At 39.4% G+C, this 18,267-nt stretch overlaps 1 protein-coding gene across 2 annotated transcripts in view; it reads left to right on the top strand.

The window, feature by feature from the left end:
- Positions 1 to 10,114, top strand: part of runx2a (RUNX family transcription factor 2a) — a 42,352-nt gene extending 32,238 nt beyond the window's left edge. The window contains exons 5-7 of one of the 2 annotated variants that reach the window (XM_053633853.1): positions 1,932 to 2,108; positions 2,575 to 2,736; positions 6,584 to 10,114. In XM_053633853.1, the coding sequence (XP_053489828.1) occupies positions 1,932 to 2,108; positions 2,575 to 2,736; positions 6,584 to 7,071 (827 nt within the window). In that variant the 3' untranslated portion in view covers positions 7,072 to 10,114. Of the gene's footprint in view, positions 1 to 1,931; positions 2,109 to 2,574; positions 2,737 to 3,576; positions 5,564 to 6,583 lie in introns of those variants that run through there. The other variant, XM_053633852.1, reaches the window with a different exon arrangement.
- The last annotated feature ends 8,153 nt before the right edge of the window (positions 10,115 to 18,267 follow it).

The following is an 18,267-nucleotide window of genomic DNA, read 5'->3' as shown; positions in this document are numbered from 1 at the left end:
ATGCATTCAGAATGGGGGGAAATGTGATAAGACCAAGCAATGTTTTTCCTGTCTTGAGCCTGTGCCCATTGTAACTACAGATTCCTGTTCTTGGCTGATGGACGATGTGGTCTTCTACTGTCGTAGCCCATCAGGTTTGACATGTTGTGTGTTCTGGGATGCTGTTCTGCTCACCACAGTTGTAAAGAGTGGTTACATGAGTTACTTTAGCCTTCTTGTAAGCGCACAATAAGCCTGGCCATTCTCCTCTGACCTCTCTCATCAACAAGGCATTTCTGCCTGCTGCTTACAGAATGTTTTTTGTTTGTTTTTGCACCATTCTGTGTAATCTCAGAGACTGTTGCATATGTTTCTGAAATATGTTTCTGTTGAAGGTTTCTGAAATACTCAGCCCAGTCTCACACCAACAACCATGCCAAAAGTCAAAATCATTGAGATCACATTTTCCCCCCATTCTGATGTTTGCTGCCCCATGATTGGCTGATTGGATAGTTGCATGAATGAGCAGGGGTACAGGTGTTCTTATAAAATTTACCAGTGAATGTACAGTAAAGCAAGATAGTGTTCTTCCTGCAATATATTACAGAAAGTGACAACAGTGCGGCACAAGCTAATCACCTGACAACATGTCGTGAAATGAGGTTTGATAAACTCAGCTTTATAGTTAATAAGGTAATTTTGATAGTTTGACAGTCAGGTAGTATATGAATACTCTTATTCTTTTATACATTGCAGTTTTTAGGAGAGAATTACTTGGTGTACATGATTTGGCATTGCCATACGGTTACATTAGGAGCTGGCTGATGGTGCTGAGGAATAACTGTCCTATTCACTAACACACTGGCAGGTTTGTCTGATGCATCCAACCTTGATATTTATGGAACAAGAAGCATGACACCCTCAGTGATTTTATGCCTCTAATAAAATTCAATATGGTGAGTATATTGGCAGATAATATTTCACGGCGCTTGTAAGCCCTCATGTAATTTGTGACAAGCTTGCTTCCATATAGACACAGAGGTGTATTCATTCACCAAATCAGCCCAGTTAAATGAAATTAAACTGCTTGCCCTTTCCAGTGGCGGCAGCAGCAGAGAGGGCACATATTTCTTATGTTTTCCTCAGTGCTTACACACATGGCGAATGCTCCTAGGGATTACTCGCGCCCGAGATCCTTACGTGTGGCAGACATTAACCTCTGGACGAGGACTCCTTCTCACAAAGTGCTGTTTGCTCAGCTTAACTTCAGAACACAATCAGGTTTTGCAGGGTTAGAGGTAGCTGAAGCTCTGCGAGCCAGCTGGAGCGCTGCCAAGCTTCGGCAGAAGTTTCTCTTTTCTTCTGTTTGATATTTACTTTAGAGCCATTCAGCGGAGCCGAGCGGGGCTAGACAGACAGGCACATTCTGACTAAAGAGAGAGAAAAAGGCTTAAGAAGTCTGTCTTTAAGCTATATTCTTCTCCTATATTGACAGAAAGGATGGGCTCCAGTGAGGCGTTTTTACAGACGTGATATAGGCTCGCATATGTTGCATCAATACCCTCAAGTATACTCAGTAGGGAAGGCGTGAGTGCTCTGGGCCAAGGGGAAGTGCTTATGACGTGACTGGTTCTCTTTATGAGATGATGATGACTGTTTTTGAAGGTGGTTTTCATCCCATGACACATATATGTATTCACATTTCTGATAACAGTAAAAAATCAGTCACTGTGCAATTTAACCCTGAGTGTTCTGATGGAATAACTTCTGCAACATGCTAAGCAACAAGAACGTAGCTACAAAAAAATAGAGATCATTTTATATCATTTTGTCAATTTCATCCATGCTTAAATGTGATATCTATTTGGCAAGCATAGAATGCTGACATGTTCTCAAGAACCCCCAGCTCTGATTACGTTAAAGTAACACTTTGGGTCTACGTGTTGTTTTAGGACACAGGCAGAAGCTGGAGGACCCTCCAAAACCAGGGTTGTTCTCGGAGCGCCTGAGTGAACTCGAACGCCTGCGCCACAGCACCATGAGGGTTGCCGTGCCCACGCAGAGCCCCCGGCCGTCCCTCAACGCTGCAGCAAACTCCTTCAGCCCACAGGGACAGACACAGATCTCAGGTGTGACTACCATTTTAGATAAATATCACCTTAATTCAATTAAATATGCTAGAACATTACATTTCATAACAGTGTATAACTGCCTTCTTCCATGCTCGTTGAAGTTTAGAGCTAAATGCAAATGTTTGCCGTTGGACTTCCTCCAGTCTGTGCAGACACCATGTTTACCAAATGAATGTGGAAAGCAAACAGAAACACATTCTTGTCTTGCTCTTCATATTGTTGCCATTCGTTGTAATAGAGCACATTCTCATAGCACACTGAGAGAGTAATAATGGTTTCCAGCACATTGTGTGTTGTAATGTGTCATTATAAAATCCATTGCTGAAATTGTATCAATGTTCTATTCAGATCCCTTGGGCTTAGCAATAAAACCATTGCTAAAATGACAATAAAATTAAGTGAAATTGATTAGATGAGTGGAGACACTCAGTTAATTTCTTTGCTCACCCCGTTGCGTTCGCAGACCCACGGCAGTCACAGTCGTCTCCTCCGTGGTCGTATGAGCAGCCGTACACCCCCTACCTGACCCAGATGACTTCTCCTTCTATCCACTCTACCACTCCGCTCTCCTCCACCCGAGCCACAGGCCTGCCCGCCATCAGTGATGTACCAAGACGTCTCTCAGGTACAAAACATACCTGTGCCACCCACCCACATTACACCTTCAGTCTGAACTCTTACTTTTACCCAGATGTGAAAGAGAAAGATGCTCTAGTTTATATGCGCATCTTCTTTGAATGAGTGTTTTCTTACTTAATTGATCCCATTAGAGGTTTTGTCAAAGGTTTGTCAAATCTACACTCTGTGTGAAGTAAAATCAAAGCAGATTTTTTTTCCCAGCCTCCTCTGTTTGCCTTTTAAGCAACAGTTGCATGTATAAAACTTGCCCATTGGCAGATATCTTTTTAGCAACGTCAAATTTGAAATACAGAGGATGACAATATCGCTCCTTGCCCCATCCCTTCCACTGGAGTCTTTTGAAGAACTTATGAAGAACTTCTTTTGTACAAGCTTGAAAAGGAACAGTAAAAAAGAATAGAGTTGTTGACTCGTCCTCTACAATATGCAGAGGCTGTAAAAGGCTCAACTCTGAGTGGGAAAGATCTGTCATGTCTGTGCCTTTATTAATTGAACAAGAGAATATGTTATAGAACCTGTTAGAAACAAACATGAAGTTCCCTCTTCAGTACACCTGTTTGACTCATTGCCAGGTCGTTTTTGAACTTCTTTCCCCTCCGGCTCTCCACCCTAACTGTGTTCTTTGAGCACAGGGCAAACGAGAAAGTTGAAATGACTCAGCATGGCTGTTCATTGCCTGCTTTTTGAACCCTGGCCAGCTGCCTTGTTGGGTTTGATTAGTTTAGATTTCACCCCCTTTTCATCTCGGCAATGTCAGCCTTTGTTCTTTCCTCAAAGAGACACATGCACCTCTTGGTCCTAATGCCCTCTATTCTTCCTTTGATAGGCCACGAACATCCCTGTGTCGGGAGGGGACGTCCCATATCGGCTCAGTTGGAGCAGCTGCCGTACTGCTTCATCTTATCTTTGTATTGTTCTCAACCTCAGAGTCTTACATCCAGGACTGATGAGATAAAGACAAGACTACAGGGATGGGCAAATCAGAAATTTCTTAGCTATGCCTCTGGGCAAGTGAGAGTTCCGGTGTGGTTGCCAGACTCATTATTTGTTTGCCCAGAAATGTTCATTTAAGAGTAATTTAATCCAAAACATGACAAGTTAGTTAGCTAGTTTAGTAAATATTAGTGAGCACACACATCATTGGGGATTGAAACATTCTGTGTAGTTATAACATTAGTCCTTATTCTATCTATTTAATCAAATCCATGAATAATAAACTGATAGCCTGACACATAATCTTGTAAGAATTGTCTTGCCCCATCTAAAGAATGAATTATGATCAATTGATCATTGTTGTGCAATTTTAGAAGCACCATGGAGTTTGTATAATGTGGTGTTCACATAACATGACTGAGTCTAGTCTGAATTCCAGCTACATAAGTAGTTATTGAGTTATAGTTTCAGGTTACAATCAGTATTATGTGGTACATACAATGGCTTCTTAAAGAGTTCAGAATATAGTTTGTCTCCATAATTTTATTTTTGATGATAATGAGTCTTTATTGATCACATATACATATGCACAGTGAAATTGTTTTCTTCGCATACCCCAGCATGTTAGGAAGTTGGGGTCAGAGTGCAGGGTCAGCCATGATACAGTACCCCTAGAGCAGAGAGAGTTAAGGGCCTTGCTCAAGGGCCCAACAGTGGCAGCTTGGCAGTGCTGGGGCTTGAACCCCCGACCTTCCGATCAGTAACCCAGAGCCTTAATCACCAAGCCACCGCTACCCCATCATCAATGATGATGATGATGATGATGTATAGGATGTTTTGTTCTATGGCTTCCCTGTCTGCGGCATTGTGAAATGTCAGCAAGCTGATAACGTGAGCACCCGATGTGCCTATAATTGGCCACACATGTTCTCTTAAGTGTCCCGATTCATCGCTCAGGGGCGTGGACACTAAAGCAGGGCTGCAGCTTTCCACCAGCACACTGACAATGAGGATGGTGTGAAGCTGAACTGCTGCCTAGAATCAGGGTTACACAGCGGTCAGTAGAGGAACTGATAAGGAAAACAGATGAAAGATGAGGTTAGCGGATGATGAGTGAGAGTGTGCTGGGGGGGTGAGAGAAGAAGAATGTCCAGTGTGGTAATTGATTACATTTGGTGATGAGAACGAAGAGGATTAGGGAAGTCTTTTTCTCCATTTGCACTCTTTTGGCCCAGCGCTGTGGTAGCCACAGACCATTAGTGGTTTGTAATTTTTAGAAAAGCCAAACGAGGGTCTGAAAGAGCAGATCTGCCCCTACTCTCTGGCTAATCGCAGACGTGCAGCCACATCTGAGGCTGCTCATTATGCATCCCATGGAAACTGTTTTCCCCCACAAACTGCTTCCATATGGGTTCCTGCTTTATCCTGGACTTATCCTGCTTTGATATTTTTCACAAATATGCGTGTACACAGGCATACATAAAACAACCTTGCACTAACAATCGAAGATATGAGCGAGAGCTGTGCCCTCTACAACAGTGGAGAAATAAATAGGTGTTAATGAGATTGATGACTATGCTACATCAGCATGACAGTAGTAACAGCATGTGCTTGAGGGCTGTAATGTGTGGTTTGAAAGTGGTTTGAAAGCTAACCGTTAAAGTGAGTGCTTATCTGTGTACAGGGTTGTTGTTTTTTTCTTCAACTTTCTTGAGCTCACAATGACTGATTATTATGAATTAGGTAACTTATGTACCATGTTTGCTTTGACATTTGGAGTAAGGAAATTCAGATCTCATCATTCAGCGATAAAACAGCCACCGTTTGGCGAGCGTGTGATAAACATTTACAGTGTGGATTAAAAGTAATGCTTCACAGCGCCCCCTTTTGTCTGAGTGTCATTGCTTTCGTTATAGGATACGGGAAATGTGGATGCCACATTAGCGGCTTTTTAACTACTTTTATACATCAGTGCCCACACCACAGGACATGAAGCGCTCATAAGCCAATGCAAGTCTATGGAGTGATGCAGCTCTTCCCTGGTTAAAAAATGTCTGTGTAGCTTTCTGTAAACTGATTTTTACTCTCTTTTGTTTTGCTTTGTTACAGATGTTATACATTTCTGCATATTGCAAAAGATGTTCATAAATATAACACCTCCATTTCCAATCATTTCATTGAGCCTGACTGCTGAAAACGTGCGCAAAGCATGGCTAATGTAAATGTACAAGGGAACAGAAATCATCAGAAAACTACTAACACTTTTTAAGAACAACTATAATATTAGCTTAATAATTATTTTTAATTCCTATAACTAAAATCAGGAAGGATAAGCTTCATGTAAAAATACATTCGTCCTAAATTTACCAAATAGCAGAATGTTAACTAGAGCTAATATGATGAATGCCTCAGAATAGTTAGAGTTATATATATATATGATAATCACACCCTACCTGATTATGTCAACGGCACTCAATCACAAATCCAATAGCAAAAATAACTATACCAAACTTGACATTTACTACCAGACATAAGGAACATTAGCTGAGAACTGAGATCAAGTTAAAGAAGTTAAACTGTGTTCAGCAGTAATAAACCATAAACTCGCATTACCTGCCTTAACAGCTGTGTAATTTCCCCTCATAAAATAAAAACATTACACACATTTTCTCTGCTTTCTCTTGTGAAAAGTAATCCCTTGTACTCTTGCTTTGGGGTGTCAGTGATTTTTACATCCAAATGCTGCCCAGTTAATTCATCTGAATATGGGACAATCTGCACACTAAGGGGGCGGCACCTCTTAAGGTGGCAGAATCTTGATTTCCTATATCACTGTTTTAATGCTTCCGTAGCTTGTAAGTAAACGTACTAAACACACTGCCTACTTTTCTGTCTTTCAGGTACATCAGATCTGAGCCCTTTTGCAGCCGACCCACGGCAGTTCGAGCGCCAGTTTCCCAGCCTGTCGTCTCTTACCGAGACACGCTTCTCTAGTCCCAGGATGCACTACCCCGCCACATTCACCTACACACCGACCCCTGTGACATCAGGCATGTCTCTAGGCATGTCCAGCACCACCCACTACCACACTTACCTGCCACCTCCATACCCAGGTTCCACCCAGAACCAGAGCGGGCCATTCCAGACCAGCAGCACACCATATCTGTACTACGGGGCTTCATCTGGCTCGTACCAATTCTCCATGGTGCCAGGGGGGGAACGCTCCCCAACACGGATGCTGCCACCATGCACCAGCGCCTCAACAGGCATCAACCCAAACCTGCCAGCTCAGACTGAAGGCACCGAGGCCGACGGCAGCCATAGCAGCTCACCCACCGCACTCAACTCTAGCGGGAGGATGGACGAGTCTGTGTGGCGGCCATATTGAAAAGGGTCCGCCATATTTGGAGGGTTACACAGGTCTACGTAGCAATGCTCGCAAGCTACGCAAATCTCGGTAGAAATAGTCCTTATGGAATTGGTTTCTAAGCACAAATGCTACAAATTGCGCAGTTCAGAGAGCAGTGTAACTTTAGTACTTTAGTTACGAGTCCAGGCATTATTCCACTGCAGAACCGCTGAGAGCCATGCCAGCGCTCTGTTGCTGAACTGAACTGGTAGAAGAACTTTTATTGTATTAGGTATGTGCTTCCCAGACTATTGACTGAGACTGTTTTCATACTAACTCAGTGTATTTTGAAATTTTTTAACACTGAACATCTTTTTTTTTTTTTAATTTATGAGTGAAAAGTCAGATATATTAGACGGTACCTGATTATGTACATGCCCTCAGATATTTTTAATTTATGTATAAAATTGTAGCAGATATGGTACTAAGAAGCAATATAAGCCATATAAAACATAAATTATGCAAAGTTGTTAGAGGGACAAAATTTAAGACGCTTGAATAATATTTTGGGAATGATTAATAACTTAATTGTATATTTACTCTTTAGTAATTTAAAATGTTTGTTTTTTTTTTATCTTTATTGTAAGGCAAATACATATCCAATATGTAAACAATGAAGGAAAGATGTCAGACTCAGATCAATTTTTTATTATTATTATTATTATTTTATTTTATTTTTTTGCTTGGGTGCTTGGGTTGTTGCTTTCCTCCTTAGAAAGCTGCATTCATAGGGAGGGGCATTTGGATTAAAAATTGAGAGGCACTTGCAAAGATAACAAGAGCCAAGTCTTGAACTGAGTCAAGCATCTATTTACACATATGTGACATATTCCTCTCTCGGTTATTATTCTGACTTTGTTTATCCGATGTTTGATCAAGTTAATTTATTTTTTTCAATTTGTCGTTTATTTAATGATATTGAGTGACTACGAGCAAGACCAATAGCACGCAGCAATCGTCTCACTCTTTCCATGTTCACGAGGAGCTGTGTTCAGGCTGCCTATATTTCTTTCAGTTTACAGCACCCTTACAATCACAATACATGTTTCAGTCATGAGCTCTGAATACATGTACAACGTACACAATCAGTATGAGGAATCGGCCTTTAATTCTTAACTGGACCATTAACTGTGCGTGTATGAGGTCAGGTGAACACTATGCAAGAAAATATGTATAAAAAATATTTTTTACAAAAACTATCAAATGGATCGCATTTTGCTTTTGTCCATGTATACGTCCCAGAAATATCGCTTCATGACGTGGAAAAATGTACATCAGATATTCCAGGTCATTTACTACAAGACTAGAGAATTGAGCATGTTATATTTCATAATGCAGATTTCGTAAGCAGATATTCCAGCATACAGACAATCGGCCATGTTTAGCCATCTAAATTACTTACTTAATACTGTTAGCATTTTTTTGTTTCTAATTGTAATTCTAAACTTATTTATTACTTGGTGAACCATGTGTCAAGATTGATTTCTTACTGACAAGAGATCTGCAAAAATTTCACCGATTTTATATTTGTAATGGTGTCTTTTTTTTCTTTTTTTTTTACGAGATTTAATCACAGTCTTTGAACATGTGTGTGTGTTTGTGTGTTTGTGTGTTTGTTTTTTGGATTTAGACAACACGTGATACTTCATTTGTAAATTGTAACTTAAGAGGCTGCAGGCAGCACCCGGGGAAACCAATGTCATTTTTGTTTGGTTTTATCTGGATCAAAGCACTTCTTTTATTTTCTTTTTGTCTTTGCTTGGTTTCGAATAAAGCCTCGATGCCATGGGGGAAAGGGAACAGCTAAACAGCCAATCACAAGATCACAAGAGTCATCACTTCGGTACAGAGCTCGAGCCAGTTTGAGTTTACAACTAATACCTGAACACACACAGTAATTAAGCAATATTTGATATTCTTGTGTGTGTATGTATGTGTGTGTGTGTTACGGTACTGCTACAATATGAATCAGGGTTTTAACTTGGATATAAACTGGACTGACTGTTGGTGAGAGCACAAAAATGTCACTCTTGCTCAAAGTGATCATAGAGTTTTCCAGCATCTGTTTTTAAATCTGATTCTTCTTTTTTTTTTAACTGTTGTCTTTTGGCTGTGAGAAGAGCGAACATGTTTACAATACTGCAAAAGACTTAAAGAACCTCTGCACTGTTACCATAATTGAAATAATTTCTGATAACTGCTTTATGCCAGTGATGAGTAATATCCAAAGGTTGACTTGTTCTGTCTGAATTATATGTTTTAGTGACACTGCAAAGTCTCGCAAGCAGTTTTGGGTTTGCATCAAGTAGCTGACAAATGTGCGGCTCATGTCGGAGCCCTGAGCTTTATGAATGGCCTAGCGAGTAATGTTAATCAGAAGCTGTGGTCAGCAAATCCGCTGCTGGAGTCAGTTCCAGGATTTTTCATCTCCAAGTGAAATCCAGCACACTCGGAGTTGACTGATTGGCGGCGTTCACTGCTTTGAGGTCTTCGAGGGTCACTTGGGTTTCATAACTAACCAAAAATGAATTTTCCCCTCTGATTAAGTGAACTGGGAGAGGCTTAAGGAGAGGCCTGCAGGCTGAGAACAGGAATAAGTCACAGCGAGTAGATTCAGATTGGCCAGTTGAAAGCAGCAAATGCAAAATTCGGCACGGTATGTTAGAACATGTCTCTCAAATACAGTGTTTTGCATGTAATATTTTGGGAATAAACCCTTTTATACATAAATATGCATTGTTTTGAATAACCTTCATAGACATTTAGTTTGTAAACTGCTGCAGAACGTTTTGTTTACTTTTACCATTGCTTTCCATGCACATACTGTACAGATTTGTATGTCTAGTTGATCAGTCACCCTGGTTTTCTGTCTCACATCTATTCATCATCTGAACTCATTTATTTGTGAAACTTCCAGTAGTTTCTGTAGGACTAACAGGTCCTTTAAAAATTGTGAGATTGTTAAACATTTCTAATGATTGTATCATTGGTCTTGGAGAATAAAAAGAAAGATTTTGTTAAAAATTCTTGACTGGGCTATAATTTTTCACACTAAGGTGAAAAGGCAATCATAAATCCAGACTGTGCTACATTATTATACTGGATGATATATGTACTTTTTTTTTTCTGCCCCAGAATCCTACCTTCAGAACTCTACCTCAATAAATGTGATTGTACAGCAGGTGCTTCCTAAGAAAAATGAACAACTGCTGGAATGGTCAAGGGAAGTGCGAAAACCTATTTTAACTTCCTTTTAGTGAGTGACAGTTATAATAACATAGCCTTGGGCACCACCAGTTTGTATTCTGCAGGTATTACTGCTCTGGAAAGCCCCTGCACGATCAATGAAAAAGGCTAAATCTGGGTGCAGACTGCAGTCTTTAGTTCAAGCTGTGTCTCATACATCATTATTAGTGACAGTTAGAATAACACCCTCATACACGGAAAATCCACACATGATCACCTGACAAAGGCAAAGATGTGTTCAGTGCATCGCAGAGCAGTCATTATTTCAGGCCGCATCTCATGAGACGTAATTAGTTGTGGCTGCAATGGTAGTATTGTCAGCTGACAATTGGTTGGTTGAGAGTGATGTATATATGATGTATATATTGTGTTTATATATATATATATATATATATATATATATATATATATATATATATATATATATATATATATATATATTGTGTATATAGTATATAGTACAAACTTTGTTATAGATTTTTATTTTATGACTTCTACATTACATATACAATATTCCCAAACATTAGTTTTCTAGCACAAAATTAAATGCTACAGAAAAATGTTTGCATGTCAGTAAAGAAAACAGCGTATTACGTAATAGAACACTTTTCAGACAAAAAACACAATGAAGGCTGCTGGGTTTTGCTGCAAAATTAAGGAGCAAGTGTGACAGTCAAAGTCTCCAGAAGAACCGTGTCTGGTTCTGCAAGATGCTCGATAAAACTTACAGCTCATTTCCTTATACAACTGCACTAATTGTTCCGGAGACTACTAAATATTGACTTTGTTTCATTTACACACCAAATATTGACTTTGTTTCATTTACTACTGTTTACTGCTCTTCACAGTATTGTTTTAAATGTAGAAACATTTCATTTTGCCCCCAGATAGCCATTACGAATGCCTTTGACGTATTGAGATCATTCTCGTGGATGGATCGGGAAGCTGTTGCAAGGTTGCGATGGACTTTAACAGCAAACATGGCAAGCACATCACACACGACACCGTTGCCAATCTTATTAAAAATTTTAAAAGACTGAAAGTGTTGTGGACCAACCGAGAAGTGGACGTCCACGAACATCCACTGACGAAGGCACAACCGACCTGGTGCTGAGAAACATAGTCCACTATATATGGAGACTTTTGAGAAATTCTGTAGTTTGCGAGACCTCTTATAAGGGACAGAGGTTTTTTACATTAACATTCCTAGTCTGACATGTCGAAGCTGAATCATTTGATTTGATTTATTTATTTATTTTAAACATATCTGATGCCAATCTTAGATCTGACCCTTTTAGGGCCAGATATCCTACACATTTGGGTCTTCTCCACAGCCAAGCGCTTAACTCAGATTTGAATTTGGTAAAATGAGAAGGTGGTTATGTTGATATTCACCGAGTCTGTTTATTGAAGGAGGCTTATCTGGATATGTCTTGCTAATATTGAGTACGGACTCAAATCTCCATAAGATTCTTTAAGAGTTCCTGTCACTCTGCCAGACTTTACCATTTATAGGATTTCTGCCAAAGACTTTCAAAACATACCAGGAATGAAGTACAAATGTCCCATTGTATGTCCTGTGATTAATGCAAACTGATTTGTTCCATGTAAAGAATCAGTTAAGGCAGTGTGATCTTTAAACACATCGCTGACTGTTTGCCTAAAGCTGCACCGTAGGCCCCTTAAACAATCATATCAGCGAATACAAACATCCTAAAGTTCAGCTTGGCTCAGTGTTTGGGTTGGATCACAACAGTAAGGAAACTCAATGGGCTTTTCTAGTACCATGTGTAAATACTTTTGATACATTTATAGTCGGATTATTTCTCATTGACATGCTTGGTTTTGTTGGAATTTGGGGTTTTCTGTATGTGTTCGGTCTGTTACTTAAAAAGTTCAAAACAGAGGCTAACTACTTTATGGATCATTCCATTCAAGTTGGTTCTGAAGTAAAATGTCACCAATTGTTGTATACATTTCATATTGGATTTTAATTTCTCAACAAAATAGTTACACAAAAATTTCTCTTGCTTGATATGAAGAATTGTAAACAGTTGGTAAATTCATAGTGTAAATCTGATTTATGTTCTGAATGTTAGGTACTGTGTGAAAATGTCTTCCATGTACAATGAGAAATATGACACTCACTGAAACAACTGAAAGCTTTGTCCAGCATGGTCTTCATTGAAGTGGCCAACTTCCCAGAAGTGTATATCATCTCTGTGGCTACTTGCAGCAAAAAAGGAAGGACTGGATATTTAATTAGAAAAACACTCATTTATAAGAGTACAAGCTTTCCAGTGAAGAGGTTCTCATTACATCTCTAAATCAAACGTAAACTTTAACTACAGCATGTCCCAAAAGTCTCCATACATGGGGGAAATGAACCCTTTTTACCTAAATGTCTTCCAAAAATTTTCATACTTAGTTTATACAGTATTACATATATATATATATATATATATATATATATATATATATATATATATATATATATATATATATATATATATATATTTCAGATAGCCTTTAAGAATGCCTTTGCCAAAAGAAGAACGTATTGAGATCATTCTTGTGGCTGAATCGGGAAGCTGTCGCAAGGTTTCGATGGACTTTAACAGGAAACATGGCAAGCACATTATACACAACACTGTTACCAAATTTATTGACAAATTTTAAAAAGACTGGAAGTGTCGTGGACCAACCAAGAAGTGGACATCCACGAGCATCCACTGACGAAGGCACAACGGACCTGGTGCTGGCGTGCATAGTCCCCTATATATGGAGACTTTTGGGAAACCCTGTACCTAGTGGAGTAATGAAGTTTCCTGTGTTTCAGTGTTTTTTTTTTTTATGGCAGATGTCATGTAGGTCTTGTCACTGTCCATTCTGAAATTCTTTGCATATTAAAAGCATACATTTAAGGGTTATTTGTATAGCTAATTTTTCTTTACATCCTAAAAGAGATGTTACTGGAACACTCTCTGTTAGAGAAACAGTGGTGAGGTTCTACAGAACCGCTGAGTTCCCAAGAAGGACAACCAAAGAACCTATAGAGTCTAGAAATGTTTTAAAGGCTCAGGTTTGTCAGTGTCGTTAACATGTACTGTTATCATGCAAGATGTAGGTTTAGGCTTTGTATGATTTTAGGATTTATTATAGCATTTTTCAGTTAAGTGATAAATTTTATATATATATATATATATATATATATATATATATATATATATATATATATATATATATATATATATATATTAATGACATGTGTTTCCATTGCAATCTTGCATTTATTAATGAAACTAAACTGATTAGCTGGAAACAAATAAATGTTTTATAAATATATTATTCTTGGATAAAGAAAAGTTTCTATTTTAAATGAGTAACATCACAGAGACCAAAGACAAATGGGGGGGGGGGGGGGTTATGGGGAGGACACTTCAGCTTTCCATGTGCTCTTGATCATTCTTTTGTTTTGACCATGGCACACTGGAAATGGTAAAAAAAAAAAAAAAAAAAAAAAAAAAAGTAGAAAGACCTTCTTGGTGTTTTTTTTTTTTTTTTTTTTTTAGTGGTTTATTTTATTTATTAGGGTACCAGCACTGCCATAAACTTGAGAGACATGCAGTTTTCATTAAATAAGAAAAAAATTCAATTTAAACAAAATATCCTGTTAAACATAGCTTGATGGCACATTGTTTTATGTACTGTGTACAAAATACATAATTATTAATCACGTTTTGTACCAAAAAAACAATAGCTCACACTTTTAGCTCACATGGAGAGGTTGGGGGATTGTTTATTGTTTATGTTTTGCACAAGGCTTAAGCACAAGTAAAACAATCATAACAGAAAAAAGAAAAGTGCATGACTGATATTAATGTTATGTATATGTAATATATAGTAAAGGAAACAGCATCAGATCACAAATGGCGTCATCTCTGCTATTGAAGTCTACTGTAAAGCACTGAGTGCACAGTTCTCTAGAATCATCTAACACAGTTTAATGATCTAGATGCTGTTTGACGTGTCGTCTGTATTTCTTACGAATCTGACGGTTTAGAATGACGTCAGCTTTTGTTTGATAACAGTTCAGGAGAGCTAGTGTGCTGTGAGTGACATGGCCAGAGGAAGACCTGATGAGGGTTTCTGAAAGGACTTGATCACGGGCCTGCACGTGACTGTGAAAAGTGAAGAAGAAGAAAAAAGTCTACAGGTATGCTATGTGATGAATGAATGCGATTTCTCCCTGCTGCCGTGAGCTGCGCGATCCAAACGAACAGAACCCTTGTGTTTCTTTCTCACGTCTCCGGCTTTATTTGAACGATTCTGATTTACGCTTCATTTCCCATGTTTCTCTGCGCGTGAAATACGAGGGCTCCGGTTTCACTGCGTGTCGCGAGGAGGCCTGCTCGTTTCTCACAGACGTAAAAAAACAACCCGATGGCCCCACAATCATTTCACAAGCAATCCCAATCCATGAGTTTAACGATGGCACCGTGCCACAGAGAGCGGCCCAGACGCTCGTGCTTTCCATGTGAAAACAGAGCCACTCGGTGTCCCTGCGCTGTCTCTCTCGCGCGCACACACACACACACACACACCCATGATTTACACCGGCAGCTGAGCGGCCAGTGTCGGTGAAATATTTGCTGCCACCGGGAGGGAGATCCGGACAAATGAAGTGTGAAGCTCCAGGGAGCAGCAGGAGGAGGAGGAGGAAGAGGGCGGCACAGACACAGTGAATGCGCACATCAGAGCTTCACATGAGACTGGAGAAACTTATGAATAGAGAGCAGATTGCCCGTTTGATGAGGAATGAAGAACTGAAATGACACTGCATTAACGCTTGAGAGAAATGCAAGCCTACCCCAACTCCCCAGAATTAACTGTTAGGGTTTGGCTCAGACGAAGTAGCAAGTGAATAGGAGAAAGCAGGTTCTTCGAGACATTTAGAAGCACGCTTTAAAAAATAATAAATAAATAAAATAAAATTGGTGGCAATATGGTGCGACCTTGAACAAGACACAAAGGATAAACCCACGACATCGTGCTGAAATGCTGCCCTCATGTGGCCATGGAAATATTTTGCCAGCAGAGCAAGAGCAAACTCAAATCGAGACGAAGGACCACAGTTACATCATAGCGCATTCAGGACAATTAACACCTCAGGGACAGCTATGGGTTCAGTTTAATACTTTTAATACTTTTATTAGGTAAATACCCCAGAAAAAAAAGATAGAGAGTAGTAAAAGTCGGGTTCCAGGCAGAACCCCCCCCCCCCAGGCCTTTTCAGGGGAAAGTAGGTAATGCATGCTCAAAAAGTTGCTAGAAGTCACCAAATGACGTAACTGACTAATTTGCGTATTTATTGGATCGTCATGCTGATTTGCATATCAAAAGGTTTTACATGAAGAGGAAAGATTTTTCTGCAGACTTTAGAATAGTATACAACTGCAATTCCAAAAAAGTTGGGAACGCTGTGTCAAATGTAAATAAAACAGAATGCAATGATTTGCAAATCTCATGAACCCATATGCTATTCACAGTAGAACATAGAAAACACATCAGATGTTTAAACTGAGTAAATGTACCATTTTAAGGAAAAAATAAGATAATCATTGCATTCGTTTTTTATTTACATTTTACACAGTGTCCCAACTTTTTTGGAATTTGGGCTGTAGAATAGAATAGAATATTAGGCAGTGGTGGCTCAATGGTTAAGGCTCTGGGTTACTGACCAGAAGAGCAGAGATTAAAGCCCCAGCACCACCAAGCTATTATTGTTGGGCCCTTGAGCAAGGTCCTTAATCATAACTGCTCCAGGGGCACCGTGTCATGGCTGACCCTGCGCTCAAACCCCTGCTTCCTAACAAGCTGTTTTATGCAAAGAAATAATTTTACTATGCTGTAATGTATAGGTGACAAAGACTTCTTCTAGAATAAAAAGAAAACAGAAGAACTTGTTCTTGTGAACACACGCTCTAGGGATGTAACTGATAATGACATCAATACATTACATCAGAATGAAGAGATAATGTGTTCTACAAAGATACCAATACAGATACAAATAGGAAGCACATTTTTGTAAGAAAGGTTCACAAGGCATTTAGTTGAGACTAAAGATATGCGCCGGATCTAGAAACTCACAGGAAGCAGACAAACCATGCTGCATAATTCATTCACATAGTTTGGCATTGATGACATGCTGATGATGCTGGTATTTCAACCTCTGCCAGGTTTTTTCCCAGCGGTTTCCAGTGTTTCCAAAAGCTAGTTATAGTTAAACTAACTTTGGGTTTAATTTTGAATAAGATTCAGATACGAGTATTTGGAGCACTAAACAGATCCAGATGCAGATATTGCCATTGTGTTACAACCCTAGCCACACACAAGCACAACTTTACACGCTATCAGGCTTTACACAGTGGTAGTGAGTCAACTGGTCCTGCTCTCTCAACTCAACTCTGTTAGTAGATGCTAAAGGGGTCTAAAAAGTTGCTAGGTGTCAAAACACAGGCTGAGCGAGTCAAGGTGGCCTTTACCAGCTGGTAAGTTATTTTCAGCATCATTATTACTTGTGGTCAATAAATGCATTATACATGTAACATTAGTAGCAATAATTCAGAAACTGTTTCTATCTAGGAGCAATTACAACTAGCAAAGATGGTCTACCAGTTTGACCAGCTTGCCCTGTGTTATGGAACCCTTAACTTTTTTCTTCTTCTGAGAGCGAACCACTGGTATTTTGGCTGTGGTCATCTTCGCCATCTACTAAGGGTAACTTGGGTAATATCCTGTAGAAAATAATCCACTTCAACGCCATACTTTGCTGGACATCTACAAAATGCAAGCTACACCAGTTACCAGCTACTTGAGTTCCGCGTACAAAGCTGAAACAGAAAATGCTCATTGATCTCTGTAGTACATGTTTGTTTTTTTTCCTGTAGTGCAGCCAATTTACAGATATATACAGCTTTTTCACAGCGGTGGAACACTTTGATGAATACATTTTGGCACCTGGTGTATTCAAATCATATCATGCCATACCATCACAACATGAGAACGTATCTCCGTCAGCATTAGAGTATACTGCATGAGTAAGAATATTACAAACCTAATCCATGTAACATCTAATGTTGTGTTAAGATCACTTTTGGATCTGTAATTTATCAGCTACAGATTCAGTGTGCAATCCACCCAAGTCTACATGTACCTCATACCGCATAGAGAAGAATGTATAGAGAGAAGATAAGACTCACAACTGAGATGTGATTGGTTTCATTCATTCATTCATATTCATTTCATTCATATTTCATTAAATTCATATTGATTTCATATCAATATTGCTCCGATATCGGCATCAGACAGCCAAATTCCTAAAGGAAATTCTTTTGCATATGTGAAGGGTTGCATCCAGAACCTCATGAGAAGCATTTCAAAGCGCTATTTTAATAGCGTGTTAGGGAGACACATCAGTTCAGTTATAAACCAACGACAGTATAAATTCCACTGTTAGATTTATTTTGTGTTTATAAGCTCAAAACCTGTTTATACCTCACATCCTCAGAGGCCGAATGAAATTTCAGTGTTTAAAAACAACTGAACAAACAAGAAAATATAAGCAGGAATAGATCGGTGCTTTTAACAGATGAGCTATGGCTATATTTACATTTGTCGGACGGCTTATGCGAACTGGGTTCTAAACATTGAGATTCAATCGAGGAAAAGGAAAGAGTGAGTGATGAAAGAGGCCTCTGGTGTCTCTGGGCTCTGGTGTCCTCAGAGCTCTCTCCTTCATGGCAGACTACCACAGACCTGGTATGGCCCTCAGCCAGCAGGCAGACCAGAGGAGCCGACAGCAGAAGGGAGGATGCCAGGCGCATAAACGGAAACTCAGTCATATCCACAAATGTTGTTCTGAGTCAG

The sequence above is a fragment of the Ictalurus furcatus genome, chromosome 9 (genome assembly GCF_023375685.1).
Source record: "Ictalurus furcatus strain D&B chromosome 9, Billie_1.0, whole genome shotgun sequence".
Lineage (NCBI taxonomy): Eukaryota > Metazoa > Chordata > Actinopteri > Siluriformes > Ictaluridae > Ictalurus > Ictalurus furcatus.
Note: the sequence above shows the minus strand (reverse complement) of the source record. Positions and strands in the feature narration are given on the sequence as shown.